Source organism: Solea solea, chromosome 10 (assembly GCF_958295425.1).
Source record: "Solea solea chromosome 10, fSolSol10.1, whole genome shotgun sequence".
In the NCBI taxonomy this organism is placed as follows: Eukaryota; Metazoa; Chordata; class Actinopteri; order Pleuronectiformes; family Soleidae; genus Solea; species Solea solea.
The window spans coordinates 21959231-21980319 of NC_081143.1; the positions used below are offsets into that span (position 1 = coordinate 21959231).

Genomic DNA, 21089 nt, shown 5'->3' on the forward strand with positions numbered 1-21089 from the left:
CATAAACATTCTTCTTCTCTCTCTCTCACTCACACACACACTCACACTCAGTTTTGACTGTGTGTTACGGCACCTCGCATCAATCCTCTGTTTTGCATGAATTCCTATGAAGTGTATGCAAATTGCAGACCATTGCAGAGTGGTGTATGTTTTGATTAATATTAAACATCTGACGAAATTGGACACTCTAAATTGACCATAGAGTGTGAATGTGAGAGTGGATGGTTGTTTGTCGCAGTAGAAGGTGAGTGAGTACACATCTGATGATTCCCATGATGTGAGATGACATCACATGAATTAACATTTGTAAGAACGCATCTTTAAACAGGCACTGGATGCTTGTTAGTCCAATCTCATGGTTTTTCTTTTTTATACACACTATGCTTTGACCTCGGTTTTTTTGGAATAAATTCAAACAACTTTATTTGAAGATAAGAGCATTTAGAAATTACACTGAAGAGAAAAAATATGGGTGGAGGCTGACTCCACCCCCCCCCCCCCCTTGGTTTCTTAATTTGATTTATTGGTTTTAACATATTGTCACTCCTTATCACTCTTTAAGATTATTTACTGGAATCACTGTGCTATTGTAAGCATTTCTTGGCTATGATGTAATATTTCTTAACTTGCTTCCCCATTCATTTCTATTATTAATGCAGGGTAAATGGTTGACTAAGGGCTAAACTGTACATGGAAAATGCCGATAAGTGTTTTTATGATCCTGATAGTGAGTGACAAAGCATTTCAAACAGACCCTTAAAGGGGATGAAAGTCACTTCTATTCATATACAACCTTTAATGACGCACATAGAAACATCAAGAATCATTTTCATACCTCCCAGAGTCCATTTGATTCAAATAACCATCAACCAAAAGAGCACAAAACATTATAAGTGGACTTGGGTGGGGAGGTTTCTGAACTTTGTCATATATAGATGTTTTTATGTGGCCGGTGAAAAACATCTGTCCATGTTGAGTAATGATCTTTATGAGGGCTTATAATAATACATTTTTTTATATAGCAAATATCTCAAAACAAAAGTTACAAAGGGCTTCACATATAAAAACACAAGTTAAAAGATCAACAAAAAGAAACACAGTAGTCAAATAATAGAATCATTGAAATATGAGCACAACCATACGACGGAGTATTAGGGCCACATTGAGAAAAAAAAATTCCCAGACCTTGAGAATAAAATCGTAAATTTACGAGAATAAAGTCGGAATATTATAACCTGTTTTATGAATAAAAGTGTCATATTCCTGTATTTCTGTCCTATCCACAGGTTTGCACTTACACAAATAGGACATGGACATAAATTCTAAAACATATCGGACGCCAGTGTCAAGAGGTTAAACCTGGGTTTATATGCTCTGTAGTGACTGCAGCAGCCCCCTCACACTTAAGCGGTAGCGGTGTGAGGGCCTGCGTGCCTCAATGACCCCGAGAGCTATGCCAGCCGGAGTTCGTTACACTCCTGCCAGGGTCACCCATGCTGGACAGGTCAAGCGGTATAGGCCAGACAAAATGTAAAAAAGCGTTAGCGTAGAAAAAAAGACTGGTTATAGTAGCACCGATGATAAGAATCCAAGAAAGAACCCGTCATGGGAAAGGAAGGGCCTCCACACGGGGGGCTTATGACGCAAGGCAGTGAAAGCTGGAAGGAAGCTGCAAAGCCAACTCCCCTTCTGACACCCGATACAACTATAAAGATAGGTACATGGAAGGCCTAAAAACAGCTGGAGAAGACACAGAAGAGGAGATGAGGAGTATAAGCAACAACTGGCATGACCTTTCCCCTGCTCTGACAGGGGAAAAGGGCCCGACTAACTGGCTGCAGCCTGTCAACACACCTTTTATTTAGACTGATAAAAAGACAACACAGTGCAAATCCTGGCAGTGTTCCTGAGTCTGTGTCCATTACATGCTGCTCAGAAGTTAGATTATAATCAAATGAAATACCAAGATGTCTTACAACAGGCTTGATGTATGCAGACAGGTGTCCAGTAGATGGCGGTAATCGACTGCTTGTGCTGTTGGGGCCAAAGGTGAAAAACTAACTTTTGGTAACTTACTTACAAAAATCTTACAAGATTTGAACTTGAGAAAGTTGTTAGAGCTCCAGTTGTGTTGTTTCTCTCTCTCTACTAATCAGGCCGTCATATAAAGAAGTCAGCATAGTGAGATTAGTGAGTTTAACAGACGGGGATGTATGCGTCGAGTGAATCACTGAAAAACCTCTCAATTTGTGCTTCATCAGTACTGCGTGGGTATGTGCTCGGTTTGACCTTGTAACCCCTCACAGTGACACCTGCTTTCCCAATTTTGGAGCATGAATGTGCTCAGAACAATTAATGACAAGCTTAGAAATTACAATTAGACATAAATGTCTGTATCTTCTGTTTAAATGTACAGCTGTGACACAAACTTAATGCAAAAACACGAATACAAACACTCGTGAAACCTTTTATTCACTAAAAAACTTGTGCGAACACTGTATCTTGGCATAACATATTATACGTAATATGATATAACCAGTGTCCTTGTGATAAGTTAATAAAAATGTTAAGTAAACTGTAAAATCATATATTTGGTCCCTGGCCATTTACATTTCCTCTTCAACCCTAAAGCTAACACAGAGGAAATGCTCTGCCGGTAAAAACATGGATTTCAATCATATTGTTTCTCTCAGTTCATACAAAAGACAAAATGTCCATCTAAAACATACCAAAACCCTATAAAACACAGTCCCACATCCCATGAGTTTTGCTGTGGTAACTTAGTGTTGTAATGTGAAAGATTGTGCAATAATTTCCCTGGTAAGGTTTGGCTGATACAAAGTGCAAGGAATTGCAACAATTTCTTATGACGGGACAAAGGGCAACTACGAGCGGTTGTGCAACTGACGGCCAAAAAAACAAAAATGGAGGTAGTTTGTCACTTTTGAACGTCATAACAGTCCAACGATGGCAGGTCAGACGTGCCACTGATCACACTATTGTTGCTACAATGCCAGACTGTGCCGGGACAGTTTCTGTGTCAGTCATCGAGGAGGTTCTCTGACTCCGTCTGCAGAAGCGCTGCCTCCACACTGTCTGTGTGCCTGAGACCCTCCAGCTCAGCTGCGAGGAGAACCTCCAGAACAGAGGGCTGGAAAGAGGGAAGAACATGACGAAAGAGAAACAATAACACCATGTTTATTTTAGCTGCGTTGTTATGAAAAAAAAAGAAAAAGGTCATACCTGCAATCTAGAAAAGACCAGCTGCACGCCACGCAGTTTGAACTGTCTCAGCACGTTCCTGAGCTCGCTGATCACCGTGTAATCGATGATGCTGACGTGATGACAGTCCAGGACCAGTGACCGAGGCGGAGACGCTGAGGGTGGGGAGAGGAGGGGTGAGTTAAAGAAGGAAAGAAAATGAAAGAGACAAGGTGGTGAAGATGAGACCAAATCCTTACCGCTCAGAGCATGGCTGTGTATGACGTGGCTGAGGTATTCTGCGGCGGGAAAACTTAGTCCACTGTTCAACTCCACCACTAGTGCGCCATGGTCAGACACCTGCATTCAACAGGCGGCGTGAGACACTGAGCTTTTAGTTCAGAGATGTTCATCCCTCTGCTCCACAGTGGAGCGAGAATGCCAACAGTCCTGAAGGTGGCGCTACAGTAGCAGTATAAAGTTTGAAAATCCCCGACAAGTCATTCAAAACATGCTCCAGCATTGAACAGCTCACCAGTTTCTGAAGTTTCAGAAGTCCATCCCTCTGACTTTCTCAAAAATGAAATCAAACTACTCTCCCTCAGGGCTCTGTATCAAACGTCAATACTTTAACCAAAACAAATACATCACACACACACTACAGTAAAGTTCTTTAGTTTTAGGATGCTCAGGTGTCTTCTTGCAGTGACACACACATTCACACACCTGTTGGGGTCGTTGAGACGTGATGTTTAACCATAGTTACTCCCCTCAGTGCAATATCTCGTATGTGGAATCCCCCCCTCAATGTTTACACAGGCTTTATTCTAAAATAACGGTCATCTTAATGGTCTATCGTAATATTTTTCTATATTTGCATATTGCTAGTTGTTAATATTGCATATTTATTTATATTGTGAAAGTTCATTATGTCTCCTGATTGAACTTTGTTCACAGAGGCGTCAGATTTGACTCATGAAGGCAGCGGAGAGATCACTGCCTTCCTGTCACTTTTTTACTGTCTGTTGGCTTCTGTTACACCATATATTTCTCCGTTAGAGGACGAAGAATGGATTATCTTATCATATCTTAGCTTATAAAAACATAATGGTTACCTTGATTTGGGGTCTTGCCATGTTGTACAGCAGCAGGACTCCAGATACGGCAACGCCGCCTACGATGCCGTACTGCACCTGCCAGAAACTCAGCAAGAAGGTCACGAAAAAAGGCAGCAGGTCCAGCTCTGTGGAAGTCACCAGATTGCAATCACACAGATAAACAGACACAAACAGATCCATGTGAGGAACGGTGAGGTGTCATACTGAGCAAAGACCTACTGCGTATCCTCCACATCTTAGCCACAACGCAGTAATCCACCATGGGAGCGACTGCACAGATGATTACGGCAGCCAGCGAAGCTTTGGGGATGTAGTAGAAGGCCGGCATGAGGAACGCCAGGGACAGCAGCACTACCACACCTGCAAAAACACCAAGAGTGACATAAATACACGCCGTATGAACATGTGTGTGATGTTTAACTGACCCTGAATACAAATAAGAGATCATAGTGTTATGGCATCGAAGGGAATGATGATCCTTTTCAAGAGTAAGCACACATTGTGTCTGTGACTCCTCTATCATTGATGGTTCATAAGCACAGTGCCGTTATTTAATTTTGGGAAATGACAGACAATCAATATTGATCTTTTATGTCTATGTAAAAAAAACAAAAAAAAAACAAAAAAACAAAAAAACCAACAACAAACAAAAAGCAACCTGACCTATGTTACCACATTGGGCCGGTGAGCTTTTGTTCCTGGGATGTAAGTGGGTTTGTTGTTCATTTTAAGTCACATTAATGAGCTGGTTAAGGGGTGTGAATGCAAATGTTAGTTAAATATAACTAAAATGTGATGCATTTAAATACTATGCGAGTTAAACACAATGTGACACATTTGAAAGAAAACAACCGTGTGGTTAAAACCGTGAGACGTTACCTTAAAAACACATTTACTGTTTAAATGCTTCGAAACTAGCTATCCACTTACATGATGCATTTTCATCATCGTCAAGCTCAAAGCTCAACGTCTTTGCTGTACATGCTCTAAAAGTGGTGTTTGCATGTGTGATTAGAGGTTTTTTTGGAGTGAAATCCAGTGAAGACTTCCTTTAAAACCACAACCTTGCAACAGTGAGGGGCCACTCGACAGTCTCTGTCTAATGTTGTTTTGTATTCTGCCTGTTTATGCCTGAAGAGAGGGAAGAGGAAGCGACAACAGACCGTGGCGCTGAGGTGTGATACCGCTGACCACCACGGGAGGGCGTGACAGAGTAAACTAAAGGCTGAGGAGCAAGACTCACTGGTGACGATTCCTCCAGCTGGCGTGCACACACCAGTCTGGGAGTTCACCGCTGTCCTGCATGAGAAGAGAAAACAGGGCACTGTAAATATTTGATCTCTGACGTCTCTCCATCTCTCTCTCTCCAATACACACACACACTATTTTCACTGTGTTGACTTCCATTCACAGTTAATGTCTAACCCTAACCGTGACTTAACCACAATTCAAATTTTAGCCCTACAATGAACCAGTTCTGCCTCATTAAGACCAGGTTTTGGTCTTGATGAGGACTACTGGTCCTGACGGGGTCGGTTTTTATGCCAGAAAAGGTCCTATAGAGGTGACGAATACAAGTGAACACACACACACACACACACACACACACACACACACACCTACCTGCCAAAGCTGCCAGTGACAGGGTAAGCTGACACAAAGGAGCCCATGATGTTGGTCACACCAATTGCCAGCAGCTCCTGGTTGGCATCAATCCTGTAGTCGTTCTGACTGGCTGAGAACAAACAGGAAATTAGAGTCAGATACTAGTTTGACGACACATTTATTCTTTTAGCTTCCTTGACTCTTGACTTCCTTGATGCTGAAAGGTTCGGCATCATTAGAGCCACAGTGAACGCGTCACTTAACACACTCACCAAAGGCTTTCGCAATGGCAATGCTCTCCAACAGACCCATGAGGGGAATCACAGCGAGTCCGCCCCCAAAGCCCTGCAAAACAAAAACATCAAATCAGCCGTTTCTCTTCAGAACTGGAGGGATTTTTTGGGAAGTGAAAGCTGCAACATGTCAAAAGTGATAGTTCTTTACGTCTACAATTTCTCCAAAGGACACAATGGTGCCATTGGCTGTGGTGTCCGAGGTGGGTGGGGGTCTGAATGGTGGGAGCCCCTGGGAAGTTTTTCCAGTGATTGTGAACACGTGATGACCATAGGCCTCCCAAGAAAATGCAATGAGAGACGCGGCCACAACCACCAGAGCGTTACGCACTGTCCGAGACAGATAAGGGAAGGGACAAATGGGGGAAAAAAGGAAAGTTTTACAAAAAGCAGACAAAGTTATCCTTTAAATGACATGACACACACGCGCACGCACACACACACACACACACACAGGTACTGACTCGTAGAAACAGCCCACACAAGTTTCCTGGCCAGTCTGGAGTAGGCAGGTGCAGGATCAGAGCCCAGTCTCATCTTCATACACATCAACATCACCAGGAGTGTGAGACAAAGCAGACCCAGGACCACATCTCCCACCCTGGCCTCTGGGATCTTGTAGAAGGTGTAATAAACCTCCAGGTAGAACTGGTGGGGGATGCCTTGAAGCCCCAGAATATTCTACAGACAGAAACAGCAGCACATCTATTAACAACACATTATTACAATAACGACTAGTTACAAACATGCTTGTGAACAAAAGGAGTTCGATAGAAACGGCAACTACAAAACGGGGTTCCTCTGGATTAAGTTCTGTCCATTTAGCAGAGTAAGACTGCGGTAGTACTTGCTGGTTATGTAAATTAACATGGGTGCATCAGAGTAAGAGTGAGACTGGGATAGATCTGATGCAATGAGGCTGAATCTCACCATCACATGAACCACACTCGACTGCTCTGGAAAAGTCTGACTGACAATGCATATAAACTATGCTATAACTATAATATTTATATACTCCACGTGCTTCTTTTAGACAAATCCACAATCTGCACAGAATTATTTTCATTGCTTAAAATGTAGTTTAAACTAAATTTAAAGTTTAAACCTCCCAAGCTAAAGGTAGCATCTTCAAATAGCTTATAAACGTGACAAAATAAATAAAAATACGATTTTCTTGTGTTACTACCAATAATTCATCAATCCAAAATTGTTTCTTTTACTTTTCTGTTCAATAATTAATCTATAAATGTACTAAAAATTAACAAAGTCAGTGCTCTCTGTTGGATCAACTGTATGCAATAAAATGTAAAGACTGTGAATAAAAGTAACTTGTCTCATGACGGTCTATTGCTGTCTTCTTTTTACTTTTAATTGTTGACCTGCAAAGTCATGAGTTAAAACTAAACTGTCTATAAAGACATTTATAGAGCATGTGTGTGTGTGTGTGTGTGTGTGAGTGTGTTCACCTTGACCTGGCCAAATCCGATAGTTACTGCAGCAGCACAAGTGAAGCCTTTTATTACAGGGAAAGAAATGAAGTCTAAAAGAAAACCTGCGGAAGACAAACACAGCTGTAAAAAAAAAAGAAAAAGACAGCCCAAAGCTTTGTTATATCCATGGATTTCACTAAAACATTGCGGTTACAGCACAGGAAGTTATAGATGTGGTGGCAGGAAGTGGAAGTTGCTGTTTTCCGTCTATTCTGATTCAAAGTACTATCACAAGGTTTCCACATGACCATCAGCAGCCCTCCCCTCACCTAATCTCAGTAATGCCATTACAGCCTGGATGAGTCCACAGAGGAGGCTGAGAAGCACGGCGCGATGCGGTTGCCCCCCCACCACGGAGAAACACAGGAGGGACATGATGGCTGTGGGACCCAGCGTCACGTCCTTAGAAGTCCCCAGGACGGTGTAGATGAATCCCCCCATGAAGGCGGAGTAAAGTCCATACTGTGGAGAGCAATAAAAAAAGAATGAAATAAATGAGGTGCAACTTGATGGATGGACGCTTCGCTCTTTTACTGGAGCTGGAGAGTTTTAAAATATTTTTATATAATTATATAGTTTATGCATTAAAACCATGGTTCCCAAACAGAGATCACATGGAGGGGAGATTAATATAATTATATTTGTGCATCCCAATCAGACACTCTACTGGATAATTAGATAATCAGTATCACCCAAATAAAAACTATAATTTTTTGGTCCACCTTTCACTTTATTAAGCTATTTATGATCACGTTCCTGTTATGTGAGAAACGTGAAAGTACCAAAGACTCACTGGGATCAAAAAAAGAAACCAAGGCAATAGGTTGGTTTTGATTTAATGGAAGCACAGGACAGTTTTTATCTATACATGCTGTGAGAAAAGGAACAAAAATCTACTTTTACTTACTTTTCTCTAGTGAAATTAACATTATATTTCATAGTCGCAGCAGATGTAGACATACATTTTCTTCATTCGGCAAAATAAATAAACGTAAAGTAAATAATAGTTGTAGGGGCGCCGCCAGCATAGAATTCAAGGAGGTAGCAGCCGATTGAGCCAAATGTTGTTAGTCATATCGACAGATCCTGGTGTGTTTCCCGACATCCGATAATAAACGTAATATCTGCCGATGTCGATATCGTGCAGATAATATCGTGCGTTCCTAGTATTCGTCACTAATAAATCATGTCATCAACCCACGCTGCTGCAATCCCATCCAGTCTTTTGTGATTGTTGTATGCTTGTTATGCACCAATGACACCAGAACAAATTCCTTGTATGTGCAAATCATACTTGGCAATAAAGCTCTTCTGATACTGATTCTAAATGACTAGATCGTTCACTTAAAAGAGACTTCTGGAGAAACTTCGAATCTAAATAGAAAGATAAACCTTCACACGAGACAAGCGGGGACTCACCTGCACGGGAAGGCCAGCTACTTCAGCGTAAGCCAGTGCCTGTGGTACAGTTGTCAGCCCAACAGTGAGTCCAGCCAGCAGGTCCATCTGAAGCCACTTCAGCTTGTACCTAGGCAGCCATGAGAGGATGGGCAGCAAGGCCTTCAGGGTGTTGCAGGAGCAGCAACGCCAGGCCGACACTCGTCTCACCACAAGCCGGTTCATTGTATTGTACCTGGAGGGCAGCTCAAGGTGTGAGTACACAAATGTTATCCTATCCTAGTTGATCCTATTCAAATGTTTGCATGAGCTGGCTGGTTATAGAATATAGGCTACTTACGAAGAGCAGTCAAGTCTTCTCCTCTGAATTAAATGTCACTCTCTGGCTTTCTGGAGGAGCTGCTCAGTGTCTAGCATTGGGGGTGAAGACAAGAAAGCAGTGCTCTGTGCATATACACGTGTCAGTTTGGCTGTGTGCTTCTCTGGATAAATACACGGCAAAGCAAGGGGACTGAGTTCCATGTCTTCAGATGCATGTTGTGATCTGTGTGTGAAGGGAATAAAACAAACAGAAAGTGTATGCACAATTAGCGTCACCTCACTGACACTCTAAACCTGTGACACTCCATCTTAGACACTGGTGCCTTTCTAATCGTCGGATCATATGACTCCTACAAAAACAAAAGGGACTGACAAAGGCATGTTCCCACAAACGTTCCTCTCTGTTCCTCTCTCATTTGTATCCCAATTCATTCCAATTATTCCTCAATATTCTTCTGAAAATGGTCCAGCAACAAAATGATAACCCCTAACCCTAACCCCGCACTAACAAAGTGGAAGAACGAGAACAATTTAAATATAACAAGTGAGTCGGGAAAAGAATATAATACACAAAATAAATATAATGTATCACAGAATAAAAAAACTATGGAATGCAAAACAACAGGGCAGAATCACGTACGTTGTGATAGAGACAGAATAGAGCAGAGAAAACTACAACAAAATAGAATAGAATGGAAAACCACAGAATACGGTTGAATAAATCAAAGCAGGAAAACAAATCACAGTAAAACCAACACAAACCAACACTACAATAAAAATGGAACAGAAAAAAGTCACACAACAGAAAAGAACTAGAACAGATCACATTAGAAACAACAGAACATAATAGACACAGAATACAATAGATTAGACAAATAAAACAAAATAGATTAGAATAGAATTAACAAATAACAGAACAGAACAAAGTGTCAAACTAAACAATAGAACACAACATGACACAGTCAGAGCACAACAGAGCCTAATAGTACAGAAAGACGACAGAATAGAACAGAAAACTAGGACAGTAAAAGACAGTAGAAGTCTCACCTTGTCTCAGCACTGATTTTGTCCCATGTCATTTCTCTCCCGGTGTCTTCTGCTTTTTTTTGTTATTGTTGCAGAAACCACTTCTCCCTTCACTCTGATGAAGCACAGACTCAAGCCAGACGAGAATTTCCTGCTTTCGCTCGTCACGTGACCTCCGTCATGTGACCGCTCCCCGGTTGTTGTGGCTGAAGGAACGTGTCTGCGGCAGTTGCTAATGTAGCTGCGTTTATAGCTCCGCCAGCTTCTGTGGCCGTTTTATTCCGCCTTCATGACCGTTTATGTTCACTTTAAATGTCACACTCAGCCCTAAAAGTGGCCGAGATATAAACAACAGTGCAGGAAGTTAGTCTTCATCATCATCATCATCATCATGCATCTGGAGTGGTTCTTTCTCATTGTGGCGTCATGTTGCGCTGCCGTGGAGGCAAAGAGAAGAAATGTTCTCCTGATAATTGGTGAGTTTTACATTTCTGTCCACTCACCAAAGAGTCTCGTAACCCCGCAGCCAGTTTGTGACGCAGGCATCTCCACAGTGGGAGTCAGGACTGTAATGCTGCTGATGTAGTTCCAGAAATCCAGACCAGACTCTGGGGAAAAAAACAAAGTTTACCAGGCTTCACAAGTAAATCTAGTTATTTCTTCCTTGCACCACAAACTACACCCTCTGAAAATGTCATCACACTCCATCCTTTACCTTTCGAGATGTGTTTGAGAAGAGCACCGACTTGACAAACGCAGCCAATAACATCAATTGTGAAAACCCCTAACCCTTTGAAGTAATCAAATTACTGACAGTGCCCCCCCCCTTGTCTTGTGCGAGGTCAAAGGAAAACTAAAGTATAAATCACCACTAAATGAATCATCCTGAGGATCATTTGCTGCTCACTGATATGCAGCAGACGATAAACAAACAGAGACTTAAAGCAAATGTTAAATGTAATCACCGGACAGTGTAGCAGCATGGCTACAACCTTTCTGTTTTCTTTGTTTTTTTGTTTTTTTATCTCAAACAAATACCAGCTGTTTACTGTTGAGTTTCATCAGGGGCTGCTCAGACACAAGGTCTTTACACTGTTCACTGTTTTCTCTCCTTCAGCTGATGATGCAGGTTTTGAGACAGAGGTGTATAACAACTCTGTGGTCCACACGCCGCACCTCCGCTCTCTGGCCCAGCGCAGCCTGGTGTTCAGCAACGCCTTCACATCTGTCAGCAGCTGCTCCCCCAGCAGGTCGACTATCCTCACTGGCCTGCCGCAGGTAACACACACACACACACACACACACACACACACACATGCTCTGCATGGACACTCATAGCCCAGCACTCTTCAATTAACAAACTCAGTTGGGCCACATTTTCAAACTGAGAAATTTAGCTGGGCCAGACGTTTTCCTCAGCCACTAAACTGCAGGTGATGACAAATTTGAATAAAACAGCGCAAATGCATGTAAGGCACATCAAAATGTGCATAAAAATAATAAAAGCACTTACACTAAAAGTAAGCACTACAATTAATCGACTGATCGATTATAAATCGATTACTAAATAAATCGAACAATTTTGATAATCGATTAATCGGTTCAAAGCTTTTTTCATGATTAAAACACTAGCACTGAACTTATCCAGTTCCTCAGAAATGAGGTTCTGCCTCATAAGGACCAGATTTTGGTCTCCACGAGGACTACTACAACTTCAATCCTTGTTCACAGCCTCGTCACTTCCTGCATTGACTACTGTCACTCTCTCCTCTCTGGTCTCCCTCACAAATCCCCCCATAAACTTCAGCTGGTCCAGAATTCAGCACCCCCCTCATTCCACCACATCACCCCCATCCTACAACAACTCCACTGGCTAGCTCCCGGTTAGTCTCAGAACTCAATTCAAACTCCTCTAGGCCACCCACAACCTCGCCCCTCCACATCTCTCCACCTCCTCCCGCTCCTTCAGATCCTCTTTCAGCCGCTGTGCTCCCCATCTCTGGAATTCACTCCCACCAGACATCCGGAATGCTGACTCTCTTCCCCGTCTTCAAATCCAGACTCAAACCCCACCTGTTCAAAATAGCCTGCTCTCTGTAGTTTCACTCCATTATGATCTGTTTCCTGTGTAGTCCTGACAAGGTCGGTATTTATGCCCACACACACACACACACACACACTTATGTCTCTCATTTGTCCAGTTGTGAGTTGTGTTTGTTGTGTGTTTGTTCAGCATCAGAATGGCATGTACGGGCTTCACCAGGGAGTCCATCACTTCAACTCGTTTGACGGCGTACAAAGTCTGCCACTGCTCCTCAGCCAGGCTGACATACACACAGGTTAATAACAGACGCACCAATGTATCCTATGTCAACACACACACACACACACACACACACACACACACTTATGTTTTACTCTCATTCCTGCAGGAATAATTGGGAAGAAGCACGTCGGCCCTGGGTCTGTATATCCTTTTGATTTCGCTTACACCGAGGAGAACGGCTCTGTGCTCCAGGTGGGGAGGAACATCACCCGCATCAAACTCTTGGTACGCAAGTTTTTCCAGACCCACAAAGAGGAGGCTGTTGAGCGAAGGCAAGAGAAAGAAAAGGCTGAAGGAGACGGTGATGACAACAGGGACGAAGAAAGGCCATTTTTCCTCTACGTTGCCTTCCATGACACACACCGATGTGGACACTCGCAGCCCCAGTATGGAGCCTTCTGTGAGAAGTTTGGTAACGGTGAAATGGGCATGGGACGAATACCTGACTGGACACCAGAATATTACACACCGGAACAAGTAAAGGTCAGTGACATACAGATTTTTAACACATCCGTATGTAGACTATCCAATTGCTTGTGAGAACACAACACAACACATTATGTAATATTAATGACAATTCAACTTTTAGTCTCCACAGAAGCGTAACACTGTCCTCGCCTCGTGTATTTCAGGTTCCTCCTTTTGTGCCAGACACACCCGCAGCTCGGGCCGACTTGGCTGCGCAGTACACCACAGTCAGCAGGCTGGACCAGGGTGCGTACCAGGGCCTCGATGACTCCTCATATTTTCAGATCGAACTTCTCTGTCAATCACATTGACACAGCGGAGGAACGCAGCTGTGCAGCGAACAATGAGCGAAGTTTATTAAAGTTCTCTGTAACATTAACAGTCCATATGGTACGGTAAAGGGCACTTTCAAAAAAAAAAAAAAAGAGAAAAAGAATCAACGTGCCTTCTCGAAGACATTTAAACAAAACGACAGGCGTCTGACGGCACATGCACAGCGGCGTCAAGGGAACGGTAGGCGCGTGAAATTGTTCAGACGAAATATGACCCTATCGGCTTTCCATACACCCGGCCGCCCTCCGCCCACCAACCAGGTACCCAACTCTCAATTAAATCAGAGAGATTGCATTGTGTACACAAGCACACAGACAGAGCAAGAGAGAGAGGGGAAAAAAACATACGACTCCTCACGCGACTTGTCGACTTTTCCGTTAATGCCCTAGTGAATAACAACACCCACCCGTGCACAATACTAGGATACACTCACCAGCCACGTCTCGGTTTCACCTGTTCGTCAGCCAATCACATGGCAGACGTAGTCAAGACGACCTGCTGAAGTGGAAAAGGAATGAGGAAAGAAATGTGATTTAAGTGAGTGAGTTTGACCATGGCATGGTTGTTGGTTGTTGTCAGACAGGACTGGTCTACGTGTTTCAGAAACTGCTGACGTGCTGAGATTTTCCACACACAACGATATCTAGGGTTTTACAGAGGCAGGTTTGAAAACAAGAGATAATATCCAGTGAGGGCCATTCTCTGGAGGAAAAGGCCTTGTTGATGCCAGAGGTCAGAGGAGGTCGACCAGACTGGGTTTGAGACGACAGAAAGGCGACAGGAACTCAAATAAGCGCTCAATACATAAAGAAGTGGCCAGTGAGTGGAAGTGGAAGTTTCTTGTTTAACACTGAGCTGTAATGGTGCACATTTTTGTACTGCAGGTATTGGGTTAGTTCTCCAGGAGCTCAGGGATGCTGGTTATGAAAACGAAACTTTGGTCATCTACAGCTCGGACAACGGCATCCCCTTCCCAAATGGCAGAACCAACCTGTACCACTCCGGCACGGCAGAGCCCATGCTGGTGTCTTCTCCAGAGCACAGGGAGCGATGGGGGGACACCAGCCAGGCCTACGTCAGTCTCTTAGGTAAGAACAGGAGGCTGAGTACAATGTACAGTGTAAGCAGGTTTGTAGATTTCCTTCTTTCCCTTTATCAATAGTTATTTCTTGTACGTGATAAGTCACACTTTGTCAAATGGTGTTTTTTTTTTTGTGTCAGAAATGTTTTACTTTCTGACCTCTCAGTCTTATCTTTGAAGCCCTTGCAGAGTCTTTTTTACCAGGTTAGGAACTATGATTTGGGTGTATATCTGATGTGCATAAATCAGATCGGCCACAAGAGGGAGACTGAGCAACGATGCTTCAGCCCAGATACATTTGGATAAAGTAAAAAAAGATAAATAAATAAATAAACCAGAACTCCTCAGTTTTTTCCCTCAGGAATTCTATGTAAAATTAAAAATACATAAATAAAAACAAGATTAACAGCTCCCCTGAGGGCAGGGTTAGATTTAAAAGACCATGGCTAAGATGGAAAGGATATGTGATTGTTTTACCTGCTCTAATTACATTACGATGTAACCTGTGGGGGTTATTTAGCTTGACTTATGTCTGTAGTTTGAAACATTTTAAGTTAATATTTGTATCTGTGTATTTGCTGCTTCTTCTGGGAAAAAACAAAGGTGATGCATTTTACAGACGCTCCACTGTTTAAGTAAGAGAGGAGGGAAAGACGCCTGTTATTTGTTCACTGTTTCATTTTAGTTCTAATTATCTAATTTCCTCACTCTGTGTTTAGTTTTCAGGGTTTTTTTCTTTCTAAAAAAATGTCTTTATTTTTTGGCAGACATCACTCCCACCATCCTGGACTGGTTCTCTGTTCCCTACCCGTCCTACAGCCTCCCGGGCAGCAGCCCCACCACCCCGGTCCATCTCACCGGCCGCTCTTTACTGCCCGCTCTGGTCACGGAGCCCAGCCACTGGCACACCATCTATGCCAGCCAGTCCCTGCACGAGGTCTGAGTGCATCCGATAATAGATTGATAAAGCATTATTGGCATCGCACAAGTACAATGAGATTAGGTGACTGTTCTTTCCAGTACAAAAGAACAAGAATATAAAACTAGCTCATTTAAGTAGGGTGCAACTCGCCAAAATGGCTGCCAAATTTAAAAATGGCCGACTTCCTGTTTAATATAATATAATATCCTGTATAATATAATATAATTTACTGTTTTACAAAAAAATAGTTAAGCACATCATTATTTCTTGATGAAAATGTCAAATTATAGTTGTTTACTTGCATTCCTGAACAGAGAAATTGAATGTTATGCTTATGATTAATTTCTGACTTCTTAGAGAAGAAGCCCATTGAGATTCAGATTTAACGTATAAAAAGGTGAAATCAATACAAGTTTTTAATGGTTTTAACAACTTTTTGAAAGATTTCTACACATGTCAATGACAGGCGGTGAATGTAAGAATATAGATGGACACAAACACCAATGACTAACAGAGACGGATGTTTAAATCATGAAGGATTCAAACTCAGGGGCACACACTTGAACTGCTGTCATTTTGATTCCAGGTGACCATGTACTATCCAACCCGCTCCGTCCACCAGGGGGCGTACCACCTTCTCCACAACCTCCACTACCGCATGCCCTTCCCCATCGACCAGGACCTGTACGTGTCACCCACCTTCCAGGACCTGCTGAACCGCACCAGGCTGAGTCAGCCCACACACTGGTTCAAGAGCCTGGAGCAGTATTACCACAGAGAGCGCTGGGAGCTGTACGACTGCAGGTCTGTCACAGCCGCTCTCGCACTTTGTTTATCTTTTGTTTGTCTGCTCAGAGGAAGGCAAAATGCTCTCTGATGGTTCTCTGATAAGATGTCGTCAGTGACACGGGCTCTTCTTCATCAAGCAGAGAGCTCACATGGTCCTCGGTGGGCAGCGCGAGCTCCACTGAGTTAAACCTGTGGCAGGTTATTGATTTAGTGACAGAGAAATGTCCACACACCTGCTGCCATGAAGGACAGAAGGCAAATGTCCATATTTAAGGGAGAGAATGAGTGTGATTCTCCTGCTTCAATTTGGTGCTTTCCAAAAAACAGCAAAAGCATCATAAAGTCATATAAGCATGTGTTGATATTATGGGTGAAGTAAAAGTACCACTATTATGATACATTTTTATTAAGTACAAGTAAAAGTACTGGTCTAAAAATGTACTCAAGTTAAAGTGGAAAAAGTAGCTTGTTTAAAAGTTACTTAGTTACTTTTTTAACAGGGTTGGGGTTCTTTCTTGTGTCGTGCAAAAAGGACAAGGGGACACAAATCTCAGTCAACATGGGTCAAAGGTCACAAATGCTTCAACTCACTTTAGCTCACTCAGGGAAACTTAATTAACGCCAATTCACTTGTCTTCATCATTTACCTGTCCTCTGTCCTCATCATTCACCTGTCCTCATCATTCACTACTACAACTACTACTACATACATACATACATAATAATAATAATAATGTATATAAATATGGCACTTTTCTTCAGCTGTAGAGGTACTTTAGTGTTGATTAATGTACATTAGACGCCAAGATTCTATTACATTAAGACATTTTTGAATGCATTTAAGGAAGACATATATTATACTAATAAATGACTGAGATTATACCCGTCTATAAATCAGCCCGCATTTACGTGTCTATGCAAGAGTTAGGCGACTCTATAGTGAACATGTGATAAAGCATTTGTTACGTGTAGATGTAGCGCTTGTAAATACTAAATAAATGTAGATGGATCAAATTGTGAGTTTTTTTTGTCGCTCTGATCCAGAGTCTGACATTTACAAATGCTTCACCGACACAGGGCAGACCCACAGGAAGTGACAAACCTGGCGTCGGACCCGTCACACGGCGCCATGCTCGAGAGCCTGAGGCAGAGTCTGCAGAAGTGGCAGTGGGAAACAGGCGACCCATGGGTCTGTGGACCAGACTATGTACTTGAGGACAAACTAGAGCCTCACTGCAGACCACTCTACAACGGACTCTAATGGCGCTTTTACTCCTCCTGATTGATGTGATGTAAATAAATGTGTTCTATTTGTATTTCTACCTTCATGAATATTAGGATATTGTTATTGTGTGTCTTTTTAATGTTAAGAATTAAATCAATATTTTGGTTTCAATATTTCCAGACATCGTTTCTTGATAATTTCATCATTGCAATCAGTGCTTTTTCCTTATCTGGGTCTATACAGTTCAGGTCTTGTTTCCCATCATCCAGACCTCCTCATAACTCTGTTTCATTGAAACAAAATTAACCTGACGTTCTTGTTGTTTATGTGAACAAATACAGAGAGTCGTTCCTTTTTCTGCCGTAATGGCCCTGGCTGTTGTTCTCGTGGAGTCTGTGACGCAGATGGTCACGATTCTCCTACTTTTTTAGAATTCTTTTAATTCAGCCATATTGGAGGGTTTAAGGTCATGCCACAGCATCTCAATTGGATTCAAGTCCGGACTTTGGAGATCGTCAAGAATTTTTTTTTTGGCAAAAGTGAGACAAGCCTTTATGTTCTTTCTGGTCCGCAGTGGTTTTCGCCTTGGAACTCCAAGCCTTTGCATGCCATCTTTGCCCAGTCTCCTTCTTATGGTTGAGTCATGAACACTGAGGCAAGTGAGGCCTGCAGTTCTTTAGACGTTGTTCTGGGTTCTTTTCTTTTCTTTTCTTTTATGACCTCTTGGATGAGTCATCGTGCGCTCTTGGGGTAATTCTTGTAGGCCAGCCACTCCTGGGAAGGTTCCCCACTGTTCCATATTTTCCCCATTTGTGAATAATGGCCCTCGTCGTGGTTCGCTGTTTGTTTGACAATCTGAAACATTGAAGTGTGACAAAAAAAAGAAATCAGGAAGGGGGCAAACATTTTTCCACAGCACTGTATATGGAGTAACAAAATGTGATCGTATTTGTAATCCATTAGACTCAATTTGATATCTTGAATTATAGAACTAGAAAAGTATTATACAAGTAAACAAATGTAATTTCTGCGGCTGTTCTTACTGATCCGCTGGTTGAAGCCTTGGTGGAGTTCATGACGCATGACCAGTGAGGTCTGGAAATCAATAAGTGTGCAGGGATTTTATTGATAAAGGCCCTTTTTCCCCTCAGAGTCCACTTTGAAGTGAGACAGATTTGAAAACCGTCCATGTAGAAAGCTGTTGAAAGTTAACACAATTTGGACCGCTCAATTATTGACCCATGTTTATTGATGTGCTCATCTTTTTTTTTTCTACGCCAATCCGTCCACTTTATTGAAATTCGTTTGAAGCCACAAAGGCACTCTGACTCTGCTTTGATGCACTTGTTGCATATAGTACAGTGTTTTTATTTATGTATATATATATTTCAGGGATCAAGTGAAAGGAGTAATCAGTGATGAAGAAGATTACGGTGATGAAGGAGAACATTCTGTTTGTCACTGACAAAACCAGCCTGCGTCAGTGCCTATCCTGGTCCACTTCTAGTAATCCATTTCACTTTTACCTCTACAAGCGTCAGAGGAATGACATCCCTATATATCTCCAGCCCCCTCATACTCCTACACACACACACACACACACAGGTTTGCCTAACCCTAACTTTATTCTACCCACAATTCAAAACTTAACCAGTTCCTCAGATAATGAGGTTCTGTCTCATTAGGTCCAGGTTTTGGTCTCCATGAGACAGAACTAGTCCCGACTTGGTGAGTATTTACACCAGAAAGATGTCCTAAAGAGGTAACAAATACAAGTGCATACACACACACACACACACACACACATACGTGCACCACCACCCCTCCCATGCCCCCGACACGCCACGAAAAACGGATCGATTGTGATTGGTCTTTTTTCTTCTCCTCCATAAAGACGGGTCATCATCCGCCCACGTCACTTTGGATTTGACGAACGTCCCTGGGTCACGATAACGTCTGCCACTCAGCCTATAAAAGCAGCACAAAGTTTCCCAAACAACCCAGCTAAGCGTATCAGACAGAGCAGACGGAGAAAGCGCCGTTTTACTTGTGCGTAAAAAAACATGGAGAGGTCCGTCAGATTCGCCGTGGTGTGCGTCGGAGTGTCTCTGCTCATCTCTTGCCACCCAGTCGAAGCCTGGTACAAGCAGACGGCCGGGCCCAGTTACTACTCGGTGGGTCGCGCCTCCGGTTTGCTGTCCGGCATCAGGAGGTCGCCGAACGTCCGGAGGTCCGAGACTGGAGAGACGCTGATGGACAGCGGGGAGACGACAGGTAACAACGTGATCTCAGAGACCAACAGGCAGATCTCTCTCCTCAAAAGCATGGTGAGTACAATGAGAACACTGCACTCTTTCTTTCTGTTTTTTATTTTTTTGTGTTTGTTGTTTTCCACTGATGAGTATGTGGAAAAACAGGCGCGTTCCGATTAAAAATGAAACGTTTTTTTTTTACTGTATTGAAGGCGAACTCGTGCGTAAAGGCGCGCAGCAGCGACCAGTGGTGCGGGTCAGAGCGCAGTCAGCTGCAGATACCAACGGTCAACCATTGTTATGGATTTGAATGCGCAAAACGCACGAAATAGAAGGACTATTATTGGATTTATTGACACAAACCCACATTATTTTAGCCGTTCATTTTACAAATGGGTGACGGGTCAGTGTGAGGAGACGTATAGGCGACACTATGATGGTTTAAAAAGTTTCTAGTATAAACTAAAATGTTTTAAATTACATTTTAAGCATTACTTCTCTGACCACATGTCCTCACCTGCTGCAGGCCATCTGCGTGAAGGACATCTCTCCAAACCTGAAGAGCTGTGAGCTTCTGCGGGACGGGACAGGCACCTTCCAGTGCAAGGCGGATGTCTTCCTCACCCTGGACTCTCTGGACTGCCTGTCCGCGTGAGTCCGGAAGCTGACCAAGCGGAGAAAGTCCTCATCCTCCACCGATCCCCGGGAGCCGATTTTGTGGAAAACGATACAGTGCGGTGAAGGAGCGGAAGGATGGAAGGATGGATGGATGAGGAGGTTTGGGCTAATGGCGCAGAGGAAGACCCGATTATTATCGATAATGGACTGCTGCAGACTCATTTAAAAACAAACGTCGTTTAATTTAGTTTTTTTCCGCTTTGGTTTCTTTGACACCAAAAAATGTAAAAAAAAAAAGATATAGAAAAAGAAAAAAAAACTGTTGGACAGAAGTTAAGTGAAACAGTTCTCTCTCCAATTGTATTCCTATCTAAACCCCTGATGTGTATCCACTGCTGTCCAGAAAATTGACTTGTCTGTAGAGATGATTTCCTGGAAATTACTTTAATTTATTTTATTTATTAAAATTTACAAACACTGATAACCTGTTGTGTGGCTTACATTTGTCTTAAAAAGCTAAAAGTTGTGTATATACATATGTATATATATATATATATGTATGTATCTATGTATATATCTATATATATAGATATATATATAGACATATATGTATGTATATATAC

General features: G+C 42.6%; 3 protein-coding genes across 4 annotated transcripts; 2 read left to right on the forward strand and 1 right to left on the reverse strand.

The window, feature by feature from the left end:
* Nucleotides 1-2455: 2455 nt before the first annotated feature.
* slc26a11 (solute carrier family 26 member 11) lies at nucleotides 2456-10607 on the reverse strand. 2 transcript variants are annotated; one of them, XM_058640591.1, is made up of 15 exons: nucleotides 10474-10607; nucleotides 9446-9649; nucleotides 9127-9340; nucleotides 7977-8169; nucleotides 7684-7769; nucleotides 6682-6898; nucleotides 6369-6547; nucleotides 6197-6269; nucleotides 5943-6054; nucleotides 5563-5618; nucleotides 4539-4679; nucleotides 4317-4444; nucleotides 3462-3561; nucleotides 3244-3377; nucleotides 2456-3151 (listed from the first exon to the last, which is right to left on the reverse strand). In XM_058640591.1, the coding sequence occupies exons 3-15, from the start codon at nucleotides 9328-9330 to the stop codon at nucleotides 3041-3043; spliced, it is 1734 nt and encodes a 577-aa protein (XP_058496574.1). In that variant the 5' UTR covers nucleotides 9331-9340; nucleotides 9446-9649; nucleotides 10474-10607; the 3' UTR covers nucleotides 2456-3040. The 2 variants fall into 2 exon arrangements, with proteins under 2 accessions (XP_058496574.1, XP_058496572.1); XM_058640589.1 differs by having other exon boundaries at nucleotides 4524-4679.
* A 189-nt stretch (nucleotides 10608-10796) lies between these two features.
* sgsh (N-sulfoglucosamine sulfohydrolase (sulfamidase)) lies at nucleotides 10797-17769 on the forward strand. The gene is made up of 9 exons (XM_058640592.1): nucleotides 10797-10928; nucleotides 11570-11730; nucleotides 12686-12791; nucleotides 12885-13261; nucleotides 13411-13492; nucleotides 14464-14667; nucleotides 15428-15597; nucleotides 16169-16386; nucleotides 17449-17769. Exons 1-9 carry the CDS (start codon nucleotides 10844-10846, stop codon nucleotides 17630-17632), a joined length of 1587 nt encoding a protein of 528 aa, XP_058496575.1. The 5' UTR covers nucleotides 10797-10843; the 3' UTR covers nucleotides 17633-17769.
* A 1786-nt stretch (nucleotides 17770-19555) lies between these two features.
* On the forward strand, nucleotides 19556-20950 carry npb (neuropeptide B). The gene is made up of 2 exons (XM_058641002.1): nucleotides 19556-19923; nucleotides 20375-20950. The coding sequence occupies exons 1-2, from the start codon at nucleotides 19660-19662 to the stop codon at nucleotides 20501-20503; spliced, it is 393 nt and encodes a 130-aa protein (XP_058496985.1). The 5' UTR covers nucleotides 19556-19659; the 3' UTR covers nucleotides 20504-20950.
* Nucleotides 20951-21089: the final 139 nt, after the last annotated feature.